The 18,533-nt window shown below is 45.1% G+C and overlaps 1 protein-coding gene across 6 annotated transcripts in view; it reads right to left on the minus strand.

Annotated features, from left to right (window-relative positions):
- Nucleotides 1-7,760: 7,760 nt before the first annotated feature.
- CLCN5 (Cl-/H+ antiporter 5) overlaps nucleotides 7,761-18,533 on the minus strand; it is a 365,957-nt gene continuing 355,184 nt past the window's right edge. For all 6 annotated transcript variants that reach the window (XM_085630720.1, XM_085630718.1, XM_085630719.1 and 3 more), the window contains one exon: nucleotides 7,761-8,171. In XM_085630720.1, coding sequence (XP_085486846.1) covers nucleotides 8,081-8,171 — 91 coding nt within the window. In that variant the 3' untranslated portion in view covers nucleotides 7,761-8,080. The remainder of the gene's footprint in view (nucleotides 8,172-18,533) is intronic.

An 18,533-nucleotide genomic window follows, 5' to 3' on the forward strand; every position in this document is an offset into this window, starting at 1 on the left:
GCAGCAATGCATGCCATGGTAGTCTGTTTCCTAGCGTTTAAAATTTGCACACATTCATTTCAGAGTTTCAAATAGCCACATTCTAATATCTGGAATGGGATGCAGTAATTGACCTGGATGCAGACTGAGCAGAACTGACGTGGGTTGGATGGATGGACATCTCCAAATGAAAGAAGTTGAAGTGCCCATGTTAATGCAAGAAGGTCGAGTGCCACTGATGACCATCTCATTTGCTGCACCAGAAATGGGATCAGTGGCAGAGGGGAAAAGCCTATGCAAATATACCACTCCAGTTTACCCACAGAGCTTTCACCAGACTGGAAGGTGTGGATTCCCAGAGGTGAAGTGTTGGCATTTGAGTTTAGTATGGGTTGTGAGCTGGTCTCTGAATGGCAAAAGTACTGATATAGTCTCTCTTGATGGGTCGCCTAGCAGGTTTCCACAATTGCTGCCTATTCTTGGTAGACTCTCTGCTAGAAGTGAATAAGATGCTGTATTAGTGAATGTCAAATCGCATCAGACACAATGTGGAGTTCTGGCGTGAGTGTGTCTCCATTTCTCAATGAAGCACGTGCTGGTCATGATGCCCAACTGTACTAGGACCACCTTGCTGTGAAGCTTTGTTCAAATGCCTGTTGAACTGCTCCCAACTCCAAGGCACTGTTGGGGGGGGGGGGGGGGGGGGGGAAGAGTCCTGAGGGGACCATTGGCCCTGAAGTGGGCGATATGGGCTCCCCTCCAGGAGGGATGCATCTGTTGTAATTATTGGCTGTGGGTTTAGGATGATCTGCCCAGTAGAAGGTTTGACCTCTTGCACCCCTACAGTTTGTGCTGAACCCCGGGCTGTTACAGCAATCCACCGTAGCCTGGCCCATTGTTTTTCGACTAGAAATTCCTGCAGCAGGCACATGCTTAATCTAGCCATGTAATACAAGTTTCATGATCATTCTCACTGTCAGATAAAAGTGAACGAGCCAATGAAGTTTGGAGCCAGATGTCAGAGTCAGCCTGGAGCCTCAAGCCAAAAGACAGCTGAGCGATAAAGCTGTACATTCTGCTTTCTCTGCATCTCTGGGTGCATGAGAGAGGAAGGTAAGTACCGATGGCTATTTGAATTTCCACAATCTGAATGAAAAAATGCGGGGACACTGGCTAGCCACTCCTCTGATGTACCCAGTAGGCTTGGAGAATGTGCTGGTCCGCAGTGGGAGGGGCGGCCGAACCAAATTACTTTGTGTAAGGAGGCTTGTAGGAAAATGGGTACCGACCAATTTAACCTCCTCGATTTTTTGCTCTTGGACTACCCAGTTTTTGGACTTTTACTGTGAAGCTCACTAACTGTTAACTATATTAAAATGGTTTGGGAGTCCTAGCCACCAGTGTCTACTTTTTAAAACAAGGTCTATTGTTAAACAACTGTGATAAGAGGCTCTGGGTTGCCTCCACCTGAACATGTGGGCACAGGAAATATGGGCAGAGTGTGCACACATCTGCGAGTGAGATCCTACAGCTCAGCCAGGTATCTGCACACCGGTATCTCATCGCAGAAGGGAGCGCACAGGGATTTGTGCCACCCTGGTGTATGCCTTAATGTGAGTGGGCACTTACACTATAAGTCTGTAGTGTTTCACTGAAATGGTGGGGTGATTTACTGTATTGCACATTATGGACGATACCTGCACCAATGTTAGGCCTACAGATTAGCCTGATGCACCAATCTCATGGTAAGCATGAACCCCGGGAGAAGATTCAATGTCACCTTTAATCAGATATGTACTCCTGGTACTAGGGGATTTATCATATTTCTCTCACCCAGCTCTTGATTAGATTCCTGGCTTTCATTCCCCCTGCTGGGCCAATTTAAGTACTGTGCTAGTCATCCAGATGATCAAAGGCCTCCCCACACAATAGGCCATTAGCCAGTAAATGGGCCTGTTCCAGAAAAAGAAAAGGTTTGGGGACAGAACCTGCTTGTGCTGAATACTTCTTACACCAGACCTAGTAAGGGGGATTCTAAAGAGAAGAAAGGAGAGACTGGCCGACCTTTGACCTAATCACAGGAGTTGCTACCCTCTGCAGGTTTGGAGTGAAGGGACTAGGCAGCTGTGGCAGTAAGGGGCATGGTTTCAGGCGCTCAGAAAGTTCTTTCAACAGATCAATTCAAGTCACAATCTCAGAATGTCACAAACTGCTTTGCAGGAGGGTTAGGACAGGGGTGAAGTGATGCTGTGTCCTCAAAGGATCGGACAGAGTTACATACATTCTGAAGATTTACAAGCCCACTTAAAAACGTCTGTGCAGAGAGAAAGAGAGAAGATTGATTTTGCAGGATACTGAAGACCAGACCTCTGTTTGGGGTGCTGGAGCACCCTGAACGTAGACTGGAAGTCCCCGTGGATTCACCTCTCTAGGGCCAGAGGCACTGGTCCCCTTACACTCTCCGAGGGGCAGCAGAGAAATGGACTTGTTGGGGGGGGGGGGCTGGAGAAGGGTTCCCCTTGGAACTTCTGAGGACTGGGCCTACTGAAGGGTAACCCTCATGAGGGATCCACCCCTTGACTTCTGCTCCCACATGGGTGCTATGCAATTAGGCAAAGGAGGATAAGGGATCTGAAGAGTGCAGGCATGGATAGTATTCTGCCTTGAGTACTGCAGGATGCTGCCTGAGAAGACCCCAGGCTGAGAAGAACACCAGACGCTGGACAGAGGGCAGGTCTGGCCAGGAGCTAAGGGCAAGCCAAGAGTTCACCCTAAAGAAAAGGGGACAAGGAAGAAGAAAAGCTCCTAGAAGCCAAGTGAATGTTTGAGTCAGGAGGCCTCATCTAAATCGACCCAAAGGGGCCAGAGAAAACAAAGGAAGTAGTATAGTCTCCCCCTGGGAGACCAAGTGCTTAGAAACGCAAATAACATCTCCCAAGTCAACACTCTATGAACTCCCCGGGAAGAAGATTGCGGGCTGTGTGTGGGGTGGTGGGGGCAAGAGTGCCTCCTCTGTCTCTTATTACTAATGTCTTCAGGAACAAAAATTAAGCAGAAATCAATACTGATCAAGAACAAATATGAGCACTACTGGGTTCAAACTCTGAAGGCTTTAAGCTCCAAATGCCAGAACCCCAGGAGCATTGTACTCCATGCCCAGGGAGTTTCAGGGCGGAAAAGTGGCTTCTGAGGTCTTCTTTTTTTTTTTAGGGGGTTGGGGGGCTCCCCTGAGCTGGCACTACATACCTCTGCTCTACCCCAAAAGAGCAGGAGAGCCGAAACCTGTCTGGTCCCATGCGGGTGGAGAGAAAATTGACAGCTTCCATGTTGACACCAGAGTAATGATGCCTAAACAGTGAGCCAGCTTGCAGTGCACACATTTGCGCTTGCAGGTGACCCACTTTACAGGTCAGGTCTTCTGCATCCCATACTAGAGGCAGGGGCACCCAGACCCCTAAAGAAGCAGCACACTGGTGCTGAAAGAAAAAAACAGCTGAGAAGGCTTGTTCACATAAGGCCCCCCGAGGTTGGTCCTGAACTAGGCATATTGATTTCCGTGGTGCCTTAGGAAAGTCAATGGCACCACAAAGTGGTGAGGAGTGAAGCAGTCCACAACCAATGATGAAAAAAAATGATGTACAATTTGTTGAAAATTGAAATGCTTTATTGAAGATGACAAAAACAACAGTGAATCATTGCACGCAATGACTGCCATTGTAAGATGGTACCATCCTCCATGGTTTTAGCAGTGTTGCATTGTTTTATTAGAACATATTTATGCTTTTACTAAGGTGGAAACATCCTGAAAATGTCTGTCTTTTGAGAACCCCACCCCCCCCCCCATTATATTGTGTCTAGTATGTGTGTTGGATGTATTGTGGTTTTAGAGTTTGGGGTTTGCTAGGGGTGTGAACTGCTTAGCTTGTGTCACCAAGGGTATTTCAACTGCCCTCATGTATGTATTTGTAAATTAATAGGTAGTATTGAGTAGTGTGTGCAGAATATAGTACTTTTCTTTTTCCCAAGTAACTGCATTGACTGGACAATGATGTATTGGGTGTTTGGTGCATACCTGTGGACGGGGGTACTAGCCCACACCCAGTCTCCCGAGTAGACCTGGACTGCTCTGCTTCACTAACCTCAGAGAATGAAGTGCTACAAAGGGGTACTTGGCTCCCAGTAGGTGGCAGGCTGCACACTTATTACTTGAGGTGGACTCCCATCCCTCCCAACAAAAAATTTTTCTTACAGGGCTGATAACCTCGTTGACAGGAAACAGAAGAAGCGAGAGCAAGAAAGACAGAAGGAGAAAGAGTGAGGCAGAAAGAGGTAGTGAGGCATCGGGAACGTAAGAAAGTGAGATATACTGCAAGAGAGATAAAGAGATGAAGGGAGAAAGCAAGGGAACAAAAAGAAATCAAACCAAAACGCACGAGGAGAAACTAAAAATAAAGGAGAAAGACTGGGTAGAGAGCGAGAGATCACAAGAGATGGAAAGAAGAAGACATATGAAACAGATAGCAAGATGGGGAGAGAGAACAGGAGAACGCAAGAGTATATCCACATGACAATGTTTGCTTGCTATGCTCTTCTTTTGGCTCTTAGAGCCAAACCCGACACCTGGCTTAGCTTTGTCCAAGCCCTCTGTATTAATCTCGGATTTTCCATTTCTACCCTCAGAGTATGCTATGCCCACTAGTAGGGAAGTGAACTCTAGAATGCCACGAAACCCTAGTGTGGGATTAGTTTTAGCTACTGCTGAATTTCAAGTGGCATCAAAACTTTCTGAACGTGATGGGAATTAAAGCACAATTGTTTTGCATGGAGTGTCAAGCTTAATCAATAAAAAAAATAGCTTATGTATGTTGGTAAGACACTAAGTTGCCCTTTTATCAATGAATCATCAAGATAATGATACATCTATTTTGCGATTGAGATTCAACTCTACCAGCACTAGACACTTGGTGAACACTCTTAGGGCCGAGTAACCTGAAGGGAACGAGTTTGAACCAATAATGCATTCCACTTACCACTAATTTAATTTATGGGAAATCCACTGGGTGTACTGGAATGGGAAAGAAGGCGGCCGTGAGGTCGAGTGTTGTCATTTCATCCTCATGATGAAGGTGTGGTTACCTCCTGAAGTGTGGTCATCTAGAAGTCGATGGAAGTAGCATAGCAGTTGTTTGAGATTAGGTCCTGCCGTTAAGAAAGATAAAACCTCAGTCTCACCCTCACGTGTTATGATCAGAAGGCATGCAAGGAGAGCCACATCGGAAGGATCCACAAGAGAACGGGCATTTTCATGGTGTTCTTGAGCTTTTTGTTGTGAACGGCTGGTGTGCACTGGTGTGAGCTGGCAGTTCCCGCCCACCCCCACCTAGGAGGAGGTCTTGGCTGGCCCCACAGATAAAGAGTTGTGTGGCGCTGGATTAAGGTGCCCATAGCCTTGACAACCTCAATGTACTTATTTATCTTCTTCAATACCTCATCCACTTGTGACTTGAACAGGCACGTACCATCGAAAGGAAGTGATTTAAGCTGTTGTTGGACCTCCTGGTGGAACTTTGAAATGCGCAATCAGGTCTGACGTCTAATAAGCACACCTGTTTCAACATGCCAGGAAGCTGGATCGGCATCATCCAACATATACTAACATGGGAGCTAACTTTGCCTTACTTGGCAATTTCTAGAGCAAGTTTCCATTAAAAACCTGGTAAATGTTGTAAAATCTCATCCATCTCCTTCCACTAGTGCCCATCATATCTGGCTAGGAAAGCCAGAGACTTGTCAGTGTACTGCTGCATGGCAGCTCCCACTGCCACTCATTTAACCCACACATCAAGCTCACCTTCTTTCATACACCAATCCCTTGCATAAAGGCTCTTTTCCTTGCAGTATGCACTACTAAGGAGCCTGGACGAATATGTCCTTTGGTGAACAATAGCTCATGCGAGGCAGGTTTAAATGTTCTTTCCTCTTGGTGTGACCATTCAGGTCTTCATTGGATCTTTGAAATTCTCAGTGGAACACAAATATTAAGCACAAGTATTAGGTAGTAAATATTGGTCAGTCCTGGGTGACTGGGAGAGGATCTATATGATAGTTGTCCTCATGGAACATTATGTTGATGTGCTACCCTGAGGATTTCTGCATTATCTGCAGACATTTAATCAGTCAGGATGGCTTTTAAAGGATCATCATCCTGGGAGGTCATTCATATAACAGAGCAACACATCATCCTGATCCCCCCCACATCTATTTGTTCTGGATATGGAAGTACGGGGTATTAGTCTCGTGTCCTGTATTGAGATCAATTTAAATGGTCAGTTGGAGAACATTCGACAGGGGTGACAGTGCTCAATTTAATTCCTCTTCATGTGCCTGTTTTGGCTCCAAAATCCATTTCAACATCTAAGCCTTTTTCAACATCACCAACTTTTTGGGTATTCCGGACTTCAAGGCATATCTCCGCACCACGGCTCCTCCCCCCAAAGTAGCTTGCTGGTGCAAACTCTCTTCTGTGGGCGCATTAGGTAATCTGCTACGACTATTTTGGGAGGTAGAGCATTTTCTTCCAGAAGGCTCCTCTTGTAAGGTACAGAACTGGTTATGAGGCGATTCCTTAGTTTGGTCCTGAGATTCCTCAAGATCAATCCTTGATCCTCCGTAGATCACCAGGGTTGAACTCTAGAAGACACTGTTGTCAGTGCTCATTAATGTTGAGGTTGGAACCCTGTGGTGAAGCATTAGACTTGGGTGTGGTCTGTGGTTGGTAACTGACCTTTGGCATCGGAAACCTTAGAGACCATGTGCACTCCTCTCAAGTTGACCTTCTGGTCTACTGTATGGTTCCCTTGGATTGTCGTCTGACTCTAAGCCCTTGATGTCTTCGGAAACAGTACTGGTGATGAAATCAGTAGTCTTGTCAATGCATGGCAGGATACGAGAATCTATCTTCTGCCCCAAATGTCAGCTTGGGCTTAAAGGCCTGGCCCACTTTTGTTGTGGTCGCTTAGACAATGGAGGTTATAGACCTTGTGTTAAGTCAAACATCAGATTTTGCTATTAAAGCAGGGCAAAATGTAGACGGGGTATTCTCTATCACAAACCCGAAGAAAGTAATTCTTATACAACCTGGCCCCTGTTCCTTCAGCCCGATCCAGCCCTAAGCATCAGGTCCTCTGATGTTGATTTTTTTTTAAATGCAAAGCTTGTGACAGAACAGTCAATAACTCTTCCAAATTGATGGTAGAAAAGATCATTCTGAGGAGAAGTGGGTGTTGTGGTGCGTTGTGGGTTTCTGAGGAACTACCATAATTTACTGCAAAAATGAAGCCCTTCTTAAAAGAAAAAGAAGTTGTATTTGGCCAAATCGAATACTAGATGGCAGTTGTGTGCACAGCATGTGATTTACAGCAGTACATGATGAAAAATGCTGAAATGGCAGTACCATGATGCCTTGTCCCTTTTGCTTACCTTGATAAAGCACCAACATACGATGCAGACTCATGTGAAAGGCACTGAGACAGACGTAGGGGGGAAGGGTATTTTTCAATGGCTGGGATGATGGTGATACAAGAACAAGGATCAGGCAACTATGAAATATTTTTCAGCAAAGCAGGATTTCTATTTCCAAATCTGTCCCTTTGCTATTGGACTACTTACTCAATGCATGCCTCTTGCCCCCGTTTGCATCTTCTGAGCAATGCGGCTTAGTTCAGCCATAGAAAATTCATTCAATATCTCAAATTTATGAATAAGTATGCAAAACCAAGAGATAGTCCACCATTTTTTATCTTTACTCCTTCATGAAATTGTTGCATTGTTGAAACTTCACAAAAGCAATAACAATAGCAAAATATGTTCTTCAACAGAGAAGATTAACTTCCACAGAATATGTAGTGCAATTGGTTACCAAGTAGAAACAAGGGGGAAATTTTAATTTCCCCGACACATGATTAACTTCAGCTCATTCCACAAAGTTCCTGTAACCGCAGTGATAGCCCTGTTATTAAAAATGTACGTTGGCAATCCATTGTCTTTTTACAGAGTTTGTTGGAGGGGTTTTTGTACAAATAACTAAAGTGCGACATTCGTTTCAATTGAAGAGTATGGAGTCTGGGTCTTGATTGGCCATCTGTGCAATGTGTTTTAATACATCCTTTTTGGTAATGATTCCAAGTAACCGTCTGCAAAAAGAATGAAAAAAAAACTAGTTAGTAAATTCATGTAACCGACCACACTGGAATAACTGGACTTAATCCTGTTGGCACATTGTGTGATTATGGTTATGTGCAGGCTTGTGAGAGGCATATCAGTTAGTGGACTTTATGCAAAAGACTGGTATATATTCGTGAAATGAACCCTACTGGGAGGTAAGCTTGCAAGAATGATCCTTTCGTAAAATGTTCCCAACTGATTATGTGTCTCGCACAAATACAGTTACTAAAGACCACGAGAGGAATTAGCACAATTTAAACATATAATCCACAAATAAAACACAACAGAATTACGCATTTACCAATGAATAAAAACAGTTTCAGAAGGATACTTAGCAAATTTTGACATTAAAAAACCCCACAATTTTAAAGTTGTCCTTTGGAATCAAAACAGGACGTACCAGAAAGGTGTTTTTTAGTCAAGAAGGAGCATTAAGGATATTGAGGCTATACAATTCAAAGTCTATCCATGCTAGATCTCTCTGCTATTAAAGGTTCAAACAACCCACACACTTAAACTAGTTGTAAGAACTGTCAAAATGTGAAATTATTTTAAAAGGAAAGTATTTCAGGGTGGGTGAAATATGCTCTGTAATCTCTTTAACCAAAATTGACTCAGAATCCCCTTAAAACGGCCAAGGAGTCACTCCTGTCTCTGCAAGCGAACAAGCACACAAAGAGACCATTCACCTCGGACACATACGTTTCATCTTTGAGAGCCAGCTGCAAGTTCAAATAATAATAATTAAAAAAAACACTGTACAAAAGAGGAGAGCTGCTTTGGACATTTCAAAGCCCATCTACGCCATTATAAGGGAAAGCCACCTTCACCAAAACAACTCCGGGGGCTTCAGACCACTGTTGCACAGATAGCCCTAAAAGCAACCCGAAACAGAATCTGTCAAAAATAAATCAAGGGATAGTTTAGGCATTTGCAATCTTTTTCTAGTGTTAGTCTGTGGTGTGAGCAGTGCACGAGACCCTCTAGGCTACCCATACATTTATGTAGGATTAACCTAAAGGTCCAGGGGGAACCAGTGAGGTATTCTACTGGGCCAGAGATTAAAGGGCACCAAGGGTGTGAGGAGATAGTCGGTTATGTTGTGCTAATCTAACACCACAGGTGTCATTACCTTTTGAGTAGTCCACCTCGCTTTCTAGCTCTGTGGTCAATATTTACTAGAACCAGCGACCGCAAATGTTGAAGGAAAAAACACTGGCACAAAATGCACCAAAGCGGAGATACAGCATATGCTATGTTAGGATCAAAGTGGCACCAAATCCTCAGGTAGCAAGGAGAAAGGATCAGAGTTAAGCCCTGAGGCCATGCACTGGATGGTAGACCAGAGGTCCTAAGAGAAAAGGGAAAATGCTAGTGCACATCTAGGGTCAGAAAGCTATAGATACAGGCGGCTCAGAAACCAAAGGGGCTGTGGTTGAATCAATCGCGGGGGACATGGTGGAGGTGACAGAGTATTGTCTTGTTCAACCCTTGCTTGCTCAGTACACCCCAGGTTAATGATCAGCTTTCTATACTAGACTCAAGTAGGACAAATGCGTTGGGCACCAGTGGGGTGATAAAAGGGAAGGAAGCCCGCAAGTCAGAGCCACGGCTCAAGAAGCCACTATGCCTTTAATTTTGGCTTTTGAAGTTTGACGGGGGATCTACTGTTTTCCACAGATGTTTCACTCATTCTCGGGGAAGCTCCATTCTCCATTCTCGGGGAAGCTAAGAGCCCAGGTGTTAATTCTCCATCAACTCGGACCCTTTAAGAGTACCCTTACCCCTCGAATCCCTGACACTTAGTCACACCCTGGAATGAACATCTGTGCACATTGTGGCCATTTGGGTATTCTACTAACATAGGCGTAAGAAAGAAACATTCATGTCAGCTGAAATTATAAATGAGAAAGGTGGGTGTTCGCAAGGCGGGCACATGGGAAGCCATTGAGGGAGATTGTCATTCTCCACTTCCACATGTCAAGTTTCTGAACGTTTGGTGAGAGAGGGGGAAAGTGGAGGAAAAAAGCCAGGGTTGGAGAGGGGAAGGTACCTTGGGTAGTTTGAGAGCCTTGAGCCCTGTGTAAATGCAGCAATTTATAATTTATTCTTGGTTATTAGACACATGAGCAAAATTGAGAAGTAACTGGTGAGTATGTGTAATTCTCGGGTACGAACGAACAACAGATGCAACAAGCATTGGCAATGCCAATAGGCCTTGCTTATGAATGGATGGTCAAGTCAGACAAACATCCATGTGTGTTAAGGACTGCCCTCCTCCTATCTGTGCTGCTGCCAGAGAAAAACCCCATAAATTATCTAGTAATCTAAGACACTTTGATAGCACTGCAATGTCATTTGTGTGCCCGGACGTTCAACTTCAGGCAGCTGGATAAATAGACAAAATAATCACAGCTGTGTGGAGGGCATGCACTTTTTTGTTGAGCCACACTATCAGAACATGTACTCCTGGATCCCAACATGGGGTGGAGTTAAATCACCTCTCTGCTGAGGATCACATAATTGTCTGGTGACAGCTCCGCTCTCAAGCCAGACCCATAAAAATGTCTGGGTAGGTGTGCGTGTCCTAGTTCTTCGGTATCGTGCCTAGCGTTGCAGTGCGGAGCACCGCTCGCGCAGCGAGAGACCTCATGTAGGGGGTTTGAAAACGGACCTAGGAATAGCACACGCTGGTGCTTTTCCTTTTGGCTCACGCTATTGGGCTTTGCGCGCGTCTTTTTATCAAAGACAGCACGCAATTGGCTAAAGGCGGGCGCACTGCTCCGCCGATGGCCTATTGGTGTCTATTACGCGCACCGCTGCCATGTGGTTTCAATTATCGTACCCAGACATGGGCGCGATAATTGAAACCACATGGCTCGCTGTGGCGTGCGCGCACCACTCGCGAGCTTCTTTTTTACTGTCAGTTCACGGCTGGTGCATCACTAGTGAGCGCGGCGCCACCATTGCTTCACGCTTACTCTTTCATTTACTGTGAGCCGAGGCACTTATGCTGATATCATCTCTCTCTCTCTCTCCTGCTGCCCCCACCCCACTCCCCACCACAGCTAAGTGTTCTCTACCCTTGCCACGTCGACGGTCTCCTTCGCCACTGGGGCCCTGGGCATGTGGATGCCACTTTACCTGTACCGGGCACAGGTCGTGCAGAAGACAATTGAGCCGTGCCACCATAGGCCCTGCAGCAACAAGGAAAGGTGAGGAGCTATCAAGTGCATTCACTGCACGCCACAGAGCCAGGGCTATACCATCATCTCGGGGTGGGGGGGGTCTCGCCTCCATGGGGACCACTCGGCATTCATTCTCAGGTGGCCGGTGACGTGAGGGCTCAAGGTAAAAGCTTCTACCCTTGAACAGGGTAAGAGGTTCAAGCCTCAACCGGACAGACGTGGCATTTCATTTTTTGGTGGGTGGCGATTTTAGTCTTGACCGGGCCGACACAGCCTTTCCTCCTTTGGAGGTTGGTGACTCGAGGGCCTTCTGGGAATCTATAACTTTACAAAAAGTATTACTAAAGGACAGGTTTAGTCTGCTCACTACCGTGCAAGTGGCCACCGTATATCTTCACAACATGCCCAATTCTGCGATCAAAGACTTTTCATACTAGTTATGGATTTACTTGCCACATAATTCATAATCCGCTGCATAATGTACAGTTTTCAACAACAACAAAAGTGCAAACTTATCAAAGGTTCTTTTAAAAAGCACTCTACATGGTGCCGCGAGTGACAGGCCCTTTGCAAAGGTCAGCTGGTCACTTTTTAGTTGCTGATTGCTGCATTCAAGACTTAAGCAGGTACTGCCACAGAGGAAACTGCTCAAATAGTATGCACATGTATTAGAGTGACAAAACAGGGAACACATACTGCCTCAGACAGTGCTACAATAAGCCACATAATTTGTCTTTCCTTGTCGCATAAGCTTTGTAATGAGATTCCACACCATTCCAGTGGGCCTGGTGACGGCAGAGCTGGCTCATTGATGAGTTCCACTGCCCCTTCAGTCTGTGGCTAGGACCCTGGCGGTTAATTCTGCAGTGTCTACCGTAGAACAAGCATTTGCAATGCAATAGGTCTCGCATTAATAATTTTAGCTATTGGCGTTGCACATTATAATGCAATGCCAAAAGCTCAAGCTTTCAGTAATGCGAGACCTATTGCATCGCAAATGCTTGTCATTCCTGTTCTTGGTTTTGTTGCGTTACCTTGTGGTGCTGGATACAGCGGGAGAAGTAGGACAGAAGCAGCTCAGGGCTTAGATCTTTAGGATGGTGGGTATAGTACAGTCTGAATTTCCCAATAAAAATGTACAGTTCTTCCCCTTGATACTATGGCAAATGTAGTGCTTTTCTTGTACATCAACAAAACTCACACCTTGGGAATCAACCATGGAGGCAGATTCAGTTCAGATCAAAATTGGTCATGGGAAGATAATTAAGACTCAGTTTTTCTTTATTACTGATTGTTACAGATAGAAAACCATCTATTTTGTCCTCTGTAATTACTTTTTAATATGGATAAAAACGGACATTGGGTTGCATTTGAGGAATTCTAAGACGCCGACAGATGTACGGATTTACAGGTAAGAGTTAAGAGAACTTTTCCTAATGAGGCTTAAACACCTGCAAATGTGCACAAGATTTTTACAAAAATGTGCATATTTTGATCTAGGTCTACTGATTTGTCATCTGTAGATATTCATAGCATTGAGACTTATCAGGCATGAGTGTACATATATCAGCCAAATGTTGAAATATTCTAATTTTAGCTACAATTTTTAACAAAATGTAAAATAAATATGGATAAACAAATAAAATTTCCCAAAAATAAATATGAATAAACAGTGTTTAAAAAAATACCATTAAACCTGAACCCTAATTATAATGGGATAGTGCAGCTCTTTTTGAATAGCATACATGTGGTATAATGCAAAGAGCAGAGCTAGTTTTGAATGAAAATAAAAACATGGCAGACCAAAACTGGATGTTTATTTATATCCTTAACCCCTTCGGTGCCCGCCCCTTTCCCCGCCCTGTGCCGGCCGTTACATTAGCGGGCGGGGTTTGTGACGAGCTGGACTCGTCATGGGCACAGCGCCACCGCGGCCCATGACGAGTCCAGCTCGTCACGGGCACCGAAGAGGTTAAAATAGCAAGCAGTAGGCATGTTTCCAAAAGCCATGTTTTTTTTTTTTAACTTATGCACAATTGAGAAATATTTCAGTGATAGAAAACATTTTAGGAAACGTGATAAGGAACAAACCATGTCGTTTTGTTTTTAATCATAATCAGAGGAACCATGGGCTTGTTAGCGGACTGAACTAGAGCCCAATCGAGAGCTTTGCATCACTAGAACATTATAGTGCAGCACCTACAAATTCTTATATCCTATCATCTATCGTACTTGACTGAGCGGGGAATTTTGGAAGCAAAGAATATCCATTTCACTAGTCCGAGAAACAGACTTTCAAAAAGAAGTTTAACCCCCGACAGTGAATAATAGTGAATAAATGTTTATTTGTATGATTAATATCTTAGCAAAAACAGAATACATAAAAACTTCTCTAGGACTACTACACACTTAAAATCACAATACGTCAAGAGTGCGAATCCTTGGAGGGCATAAAAATGTATCTTGTTGAGAGTGTAAAATCACAGCTCGCCGCACCGGAATGTAGTTATATGGGGCTACATAAATGGGTGCTGTTAAAAATGTTTAAGTGCGAGATCCTTGCAGAACATAATTATTATGCATTACTAACAAATTCTCTACATCTTTAAAAATATAAAGTCACAATTAGCCATAAAGTGCATATTGTGAAGAGTTATATAACTTGGTGTCATTAAAATATAATGTATAATTCAAGTTTGACCATAAAAATGATTGAAGACAAATGTGCATTATGTATGAACATTTCACTGGACTTCGATAAAAGCTTTACCAGCCCCATGTTCAACTGAGCGTTGACCGGGTTAATCACCGCCATAACAGCCTGTCTGCAAGACCGCACATTAAGAGTGTTGAAGCCTCTACACAAGATGTCTCTGCGCTCTCGGAGGGGAGCTGAGCACAGACAAACAATATGCGTACGCGTTCCTTTGCGGTCTCGCACAGCCGACTGGCTAAGTCACTTGTGTGGGAAGTCCAGTGATGGAAACGTTTCAAACTGATACTGCTTAAACTTCAGTTTGATGTACTTCGAGTAGTTTGTGCCTACAAATGGCTGGTAGCCTTTCGCATTGTATGTGTTTAACACCAGCCAGGCGTGCATTTGCTGTGTTGAGTGTTCTTGTCCTCAAATTTGCTAACCTTGTAAGCGCGGATAGAAACACATTTTTAAATGCTGCCTGCGACACCTGCAGGTTCCATAAATCCCTTGCCTGGAAAGTGTCCAAGGATGTTTCCAGGAACCGACAGTGCAGTGAATTGCTCAGGCTGGACTCGATTTCTGGCAAATTAAGATTGTTCAAGGTGTCTAATCTAGAGGCCCTTAAGTTATGGCAAAGAGTGAGAAATGCTTGTTGTCTTGTCTATCACTTAGCTTGGTAGGCCAAACCCCAGGCGTATTTGTGCTGGAGAAGCTGTCCTAGGAAAACGGAAAACCAATTTATATGCTTGGCCACCAAAATGTTCAAGAGGCCGGCATCCTTCCCATCAGTGTTTCGATCTCATATGTTATTGTGGGCAGTAGTTTCACCCTTAAAATCTGAAGCATTGAATCTAAGCTGGGGCCACATAGATGTTTAGAAGCAGTTGTAAAAGCACATTGTAGAACTTGGGCTGTTTCTGATTGACTCCTTTTGCCGTGATTGGTTTCCTCTTGTGTCACTCCAGACTCCTAAATATATTTGTACTCCAGTACTGTTTCAAGGCTCTCATTTCTCCAATGGCAGGAACCTCTTTTGTGTACCCTCTTGACATAGAAGACTTCTTTTTTTTTTGTCATATTCACTTCCAAACCATTTGAGTTGGTATTTTCGTCTAACTTATTTATTAGTCGCTGGAGGCCACTTTTGTTTTACTTAACATGACCAGGTCATCTGCATACAAGAGGCTGGATAGCGTTTTTTCTCCCAATTTTGGCAGATGTAAATTTACAAGCTCTAATGCCGATGTGCGATCTGATCTATAAAGTTGAATAGCACGGGGCCAACAGCCAGCCTTGTTTGAACCCTGCTGTTGTATTAACCTTCCTGGATACCTAGTTACAGTCACCTAACTTTATCCTTATCCAAGGGATGGAGCATAGGAGTTCTATTGCCCTTAATAAATTCTTAGGGATGGACAATGATTGCAGTATTTTGCATAAGTGACCCCTGGAGACCCGGTCGAAGGCTACCTTAAAATGAGGGATGATACCTCGAAACTGGTCCCAGGATGCTGGTTTCCAGTCCAGGGAGGACCTGGCCGTTCGGGCTGGGCTGTTCTCATGGGGAGCAGAGTTAAGACTGATTTGCATATGTCTGGGTCCAAACTGGAACGGCATGGTGAGCAAAAAAACGATGGATTAAACCCAGATCTGTGACTGGGGGTGAATGTTTGATGTGTTCAGCATTCCGTCCCATCATCTGTTATTTTAGCTCTGAAATCCAACATAGCAGATGTAAAGTAGTGCCTGTGCACAGTCAGCTTGGGCCAGAACATGGAAAGTGCCAGCAGCTTAGAGATACAGCCTTGTTCTTCTTGAAATCCAGTGTGGTTCAAGGGGATTAACTCCCTATCTGCTGACCAGGAATTCAGATCTTCGAGCAACAGACCTGCAAAGCATTTTCCTTCCACATCTAAAAGAAAAATCAGACAGTAATTAGATGGAGGTGCTCTTCCCTCTCTTGAAGATGGGGTGTATAATTGAACCGCTCCAAAAGTTAGCGACTTATTCCTTCAGGAGCACTTCAATGAAAAAATGAGCTAATTTTTCTCTCTAGAACTGGAGGGATTTTTTAGACTGCTTGTGGAATCCCATTTGAGCCCAGAGCACAATTTGCTCTTGGATACTATGAGTTTCTGCAGTTGTTTGCCAATTACTTCAGGTGTTGGAAATGTGGACTTGCTTCGAGCTTCTTTTGCCCAATGCATATTTGCGAGATGTGCCAGTGCTTTCCCCAGAATTGTTCTGTGTAAATGGGTAACCCGAATAGACTAGGACTTTACTCCCTTATAAGTCCCTACTATATGGTACCAGGGCATAGGTGGTAAATGGGTCCCTGGGCTGCAGCACGGTTTTGTGGTACCCTCGGTGACCCAAGGAAACTACTTCCAGCAGGCCTGCCATTGTAGACTGCAGGAGCAGTGCAAATTTCTCAAACCAGACTGTGACCTCACCATGTGTGGCACAGTCAAAAGCACTGCTTTTGGTATATATCAGTCACCTCTAGAGAAGACCACCTATGCCTAGGAGGCAGGGTGCATTATACTACGAATGTAGACATGTAAGTGCAAGCTTATGTCTCTATAGTGTCTTTACCATTAAAGTACACTACAAGTGATGTGCGGTCCATAGGATAACATGCAACTTGAACCCAGGCAAACCCGGGTTGCTAGTTCCATTATGGTACCACCTAGATATGTCGAATTTGGTGTCAAACAACAGGTTTTCTCTCCCCAACACAAATCTGGTGTCAAGGGACAGCTGGCATAAACCCAGGTGGCACCTTAGAGGTTGTCCACTTAGTTGCCCCAGCTTCTCTGAGCTCTGGCGGACCAGCACACACTTTCCCACGCCTACTGCCGCCAAGACAGGATTCTGACCTCCGGCTGGGCAGTGTGACCACTCGCAGGAGACCGAAACAAAGGCTGGGCAAGAAGGAGGCCACACCTCTCTCCTCCCCAGCAGGCTAGTGAAGTGACACATCAGAGCTGTGAGCTTCAAAGGCTGCACCGCCGCTGATATGCATCTGAGCCTGTCGCCCTAAGGACACAGCCCTCTCCTTGCCCCAGGCTTGCTTGTACCCGGGCAAGGTATGCAGTAGGTGTATATCTTCAGGAACGCTGACCACATCTCTAGGGTGAGCAGCCTGTACACCTAAAATAGAATTCTGCCATCTTTAGGAGGGCAGAAATAGTGGGCTTTGGGTAGAAAAGGTGACCTACATCCCCAGATGTGGTCAGCTCAGAGGCAGACTAGCTGCTGGGACTAGCTGCCCATCGGCTACTAGGTCTCATATCCCTAACTTCCCTAAATCTAAGATTTAAGGGACCCCACCCACCCGATACCAGAACCTCAGATCTGAACTACTTGCATCAAAGAGGGACCAAGAGGAGACCCATGTCACCAACAGGACTTTGCCCACTGCACTCAAGCAAAAGAGGTAACAAACTTGGAACGGAGTCGATGACCCTAGTCTTTGGCTAAAACTTGGTACTCCCTGGCCGAGGGGACCATGCAAAAGTCTGAAACACCCTCGGACTTCCTTGAACTAGTGGGACTAGTCCCATGCAAACTGCAGGTAAAACAACACTCCGGAACCAAAGAATTGCTGGCCATCGGGCCTTCAAGTAATCGGCCAAAACCAGATGGTGTAGTGCATCGTGGGAGTTGTAGTCTGGCCTTCCCCGACGTTTCAAGCCACTTCTGTACTTCCCTGGACCTCCAGACGTCAAACTTACTTTTTGCTACTTTTACCACTACCAAGGCTTGTTGCTCACCAGTCCGATAACTGACACCTTAACTAAACACTGCATTAAAAGGCCTTCTACAAAACCTGTGACTGACGTCAGCAATGACCATGCTCTGGTGTTTGTGCATCTTCCTTTCAGCAGCACTGTCTCAGTGGAAAAGAGCAGCTTTACCGCGGGTCCCGTTCAGTACCAGGGACAGCCAGGACAACTCTGCACCTGAACTCCAAGGGCTAGGCAAAACTGAACTGGATGTTGGAGCCTGGTCCTCTGACCCTCACCACCTTCACCCTGCCAGTGTACAAGGCAACTCGACCCCAGTGACCAATTGCCAGTAATAGTTTTTGCCATTGACCACAATGAACAAGTTACTTACCTTCGGTAACGATGTATCTGTAAGAAACATTAGTTCGTTAGATTCCTCACCTTAGAATATCCCCAGGCGTCAGACTGGATCCGGAAGATTTTTCGTCAGCAATACCTCTTGCGCGTCGCTAGGCGTCGTCTGCGGCTCCGCGTCCGTCGTCGGCGGCGTGCGCCGGAATGACGTCGGAGTACTTAGACGCCGCCCTCTCGCGCTGACGTCAGTTCTTGTACATAGCCTTCCACGCCAGGAACGCAGAGCCATGCAAAGACCGACACTGGTGCCAAAAATAAAATCTAGGGGCCTGAAAAGGATAACCTTAACCCTAGATGTCA

This window comes from Triturus cristatus, chromosome 10, assembly GCF_964204655.1.
Source record: "Triturus cristatus chromosome 10, aTriCri1.1, whole genome shotgun sequence".
Taxonomy (NCBI): domain Eukaryota; kingdom Metazoa; phylum Chordata; class Amphibia; order Caudata; family Salamandridae; genus Triturus; species Triturus cristatus.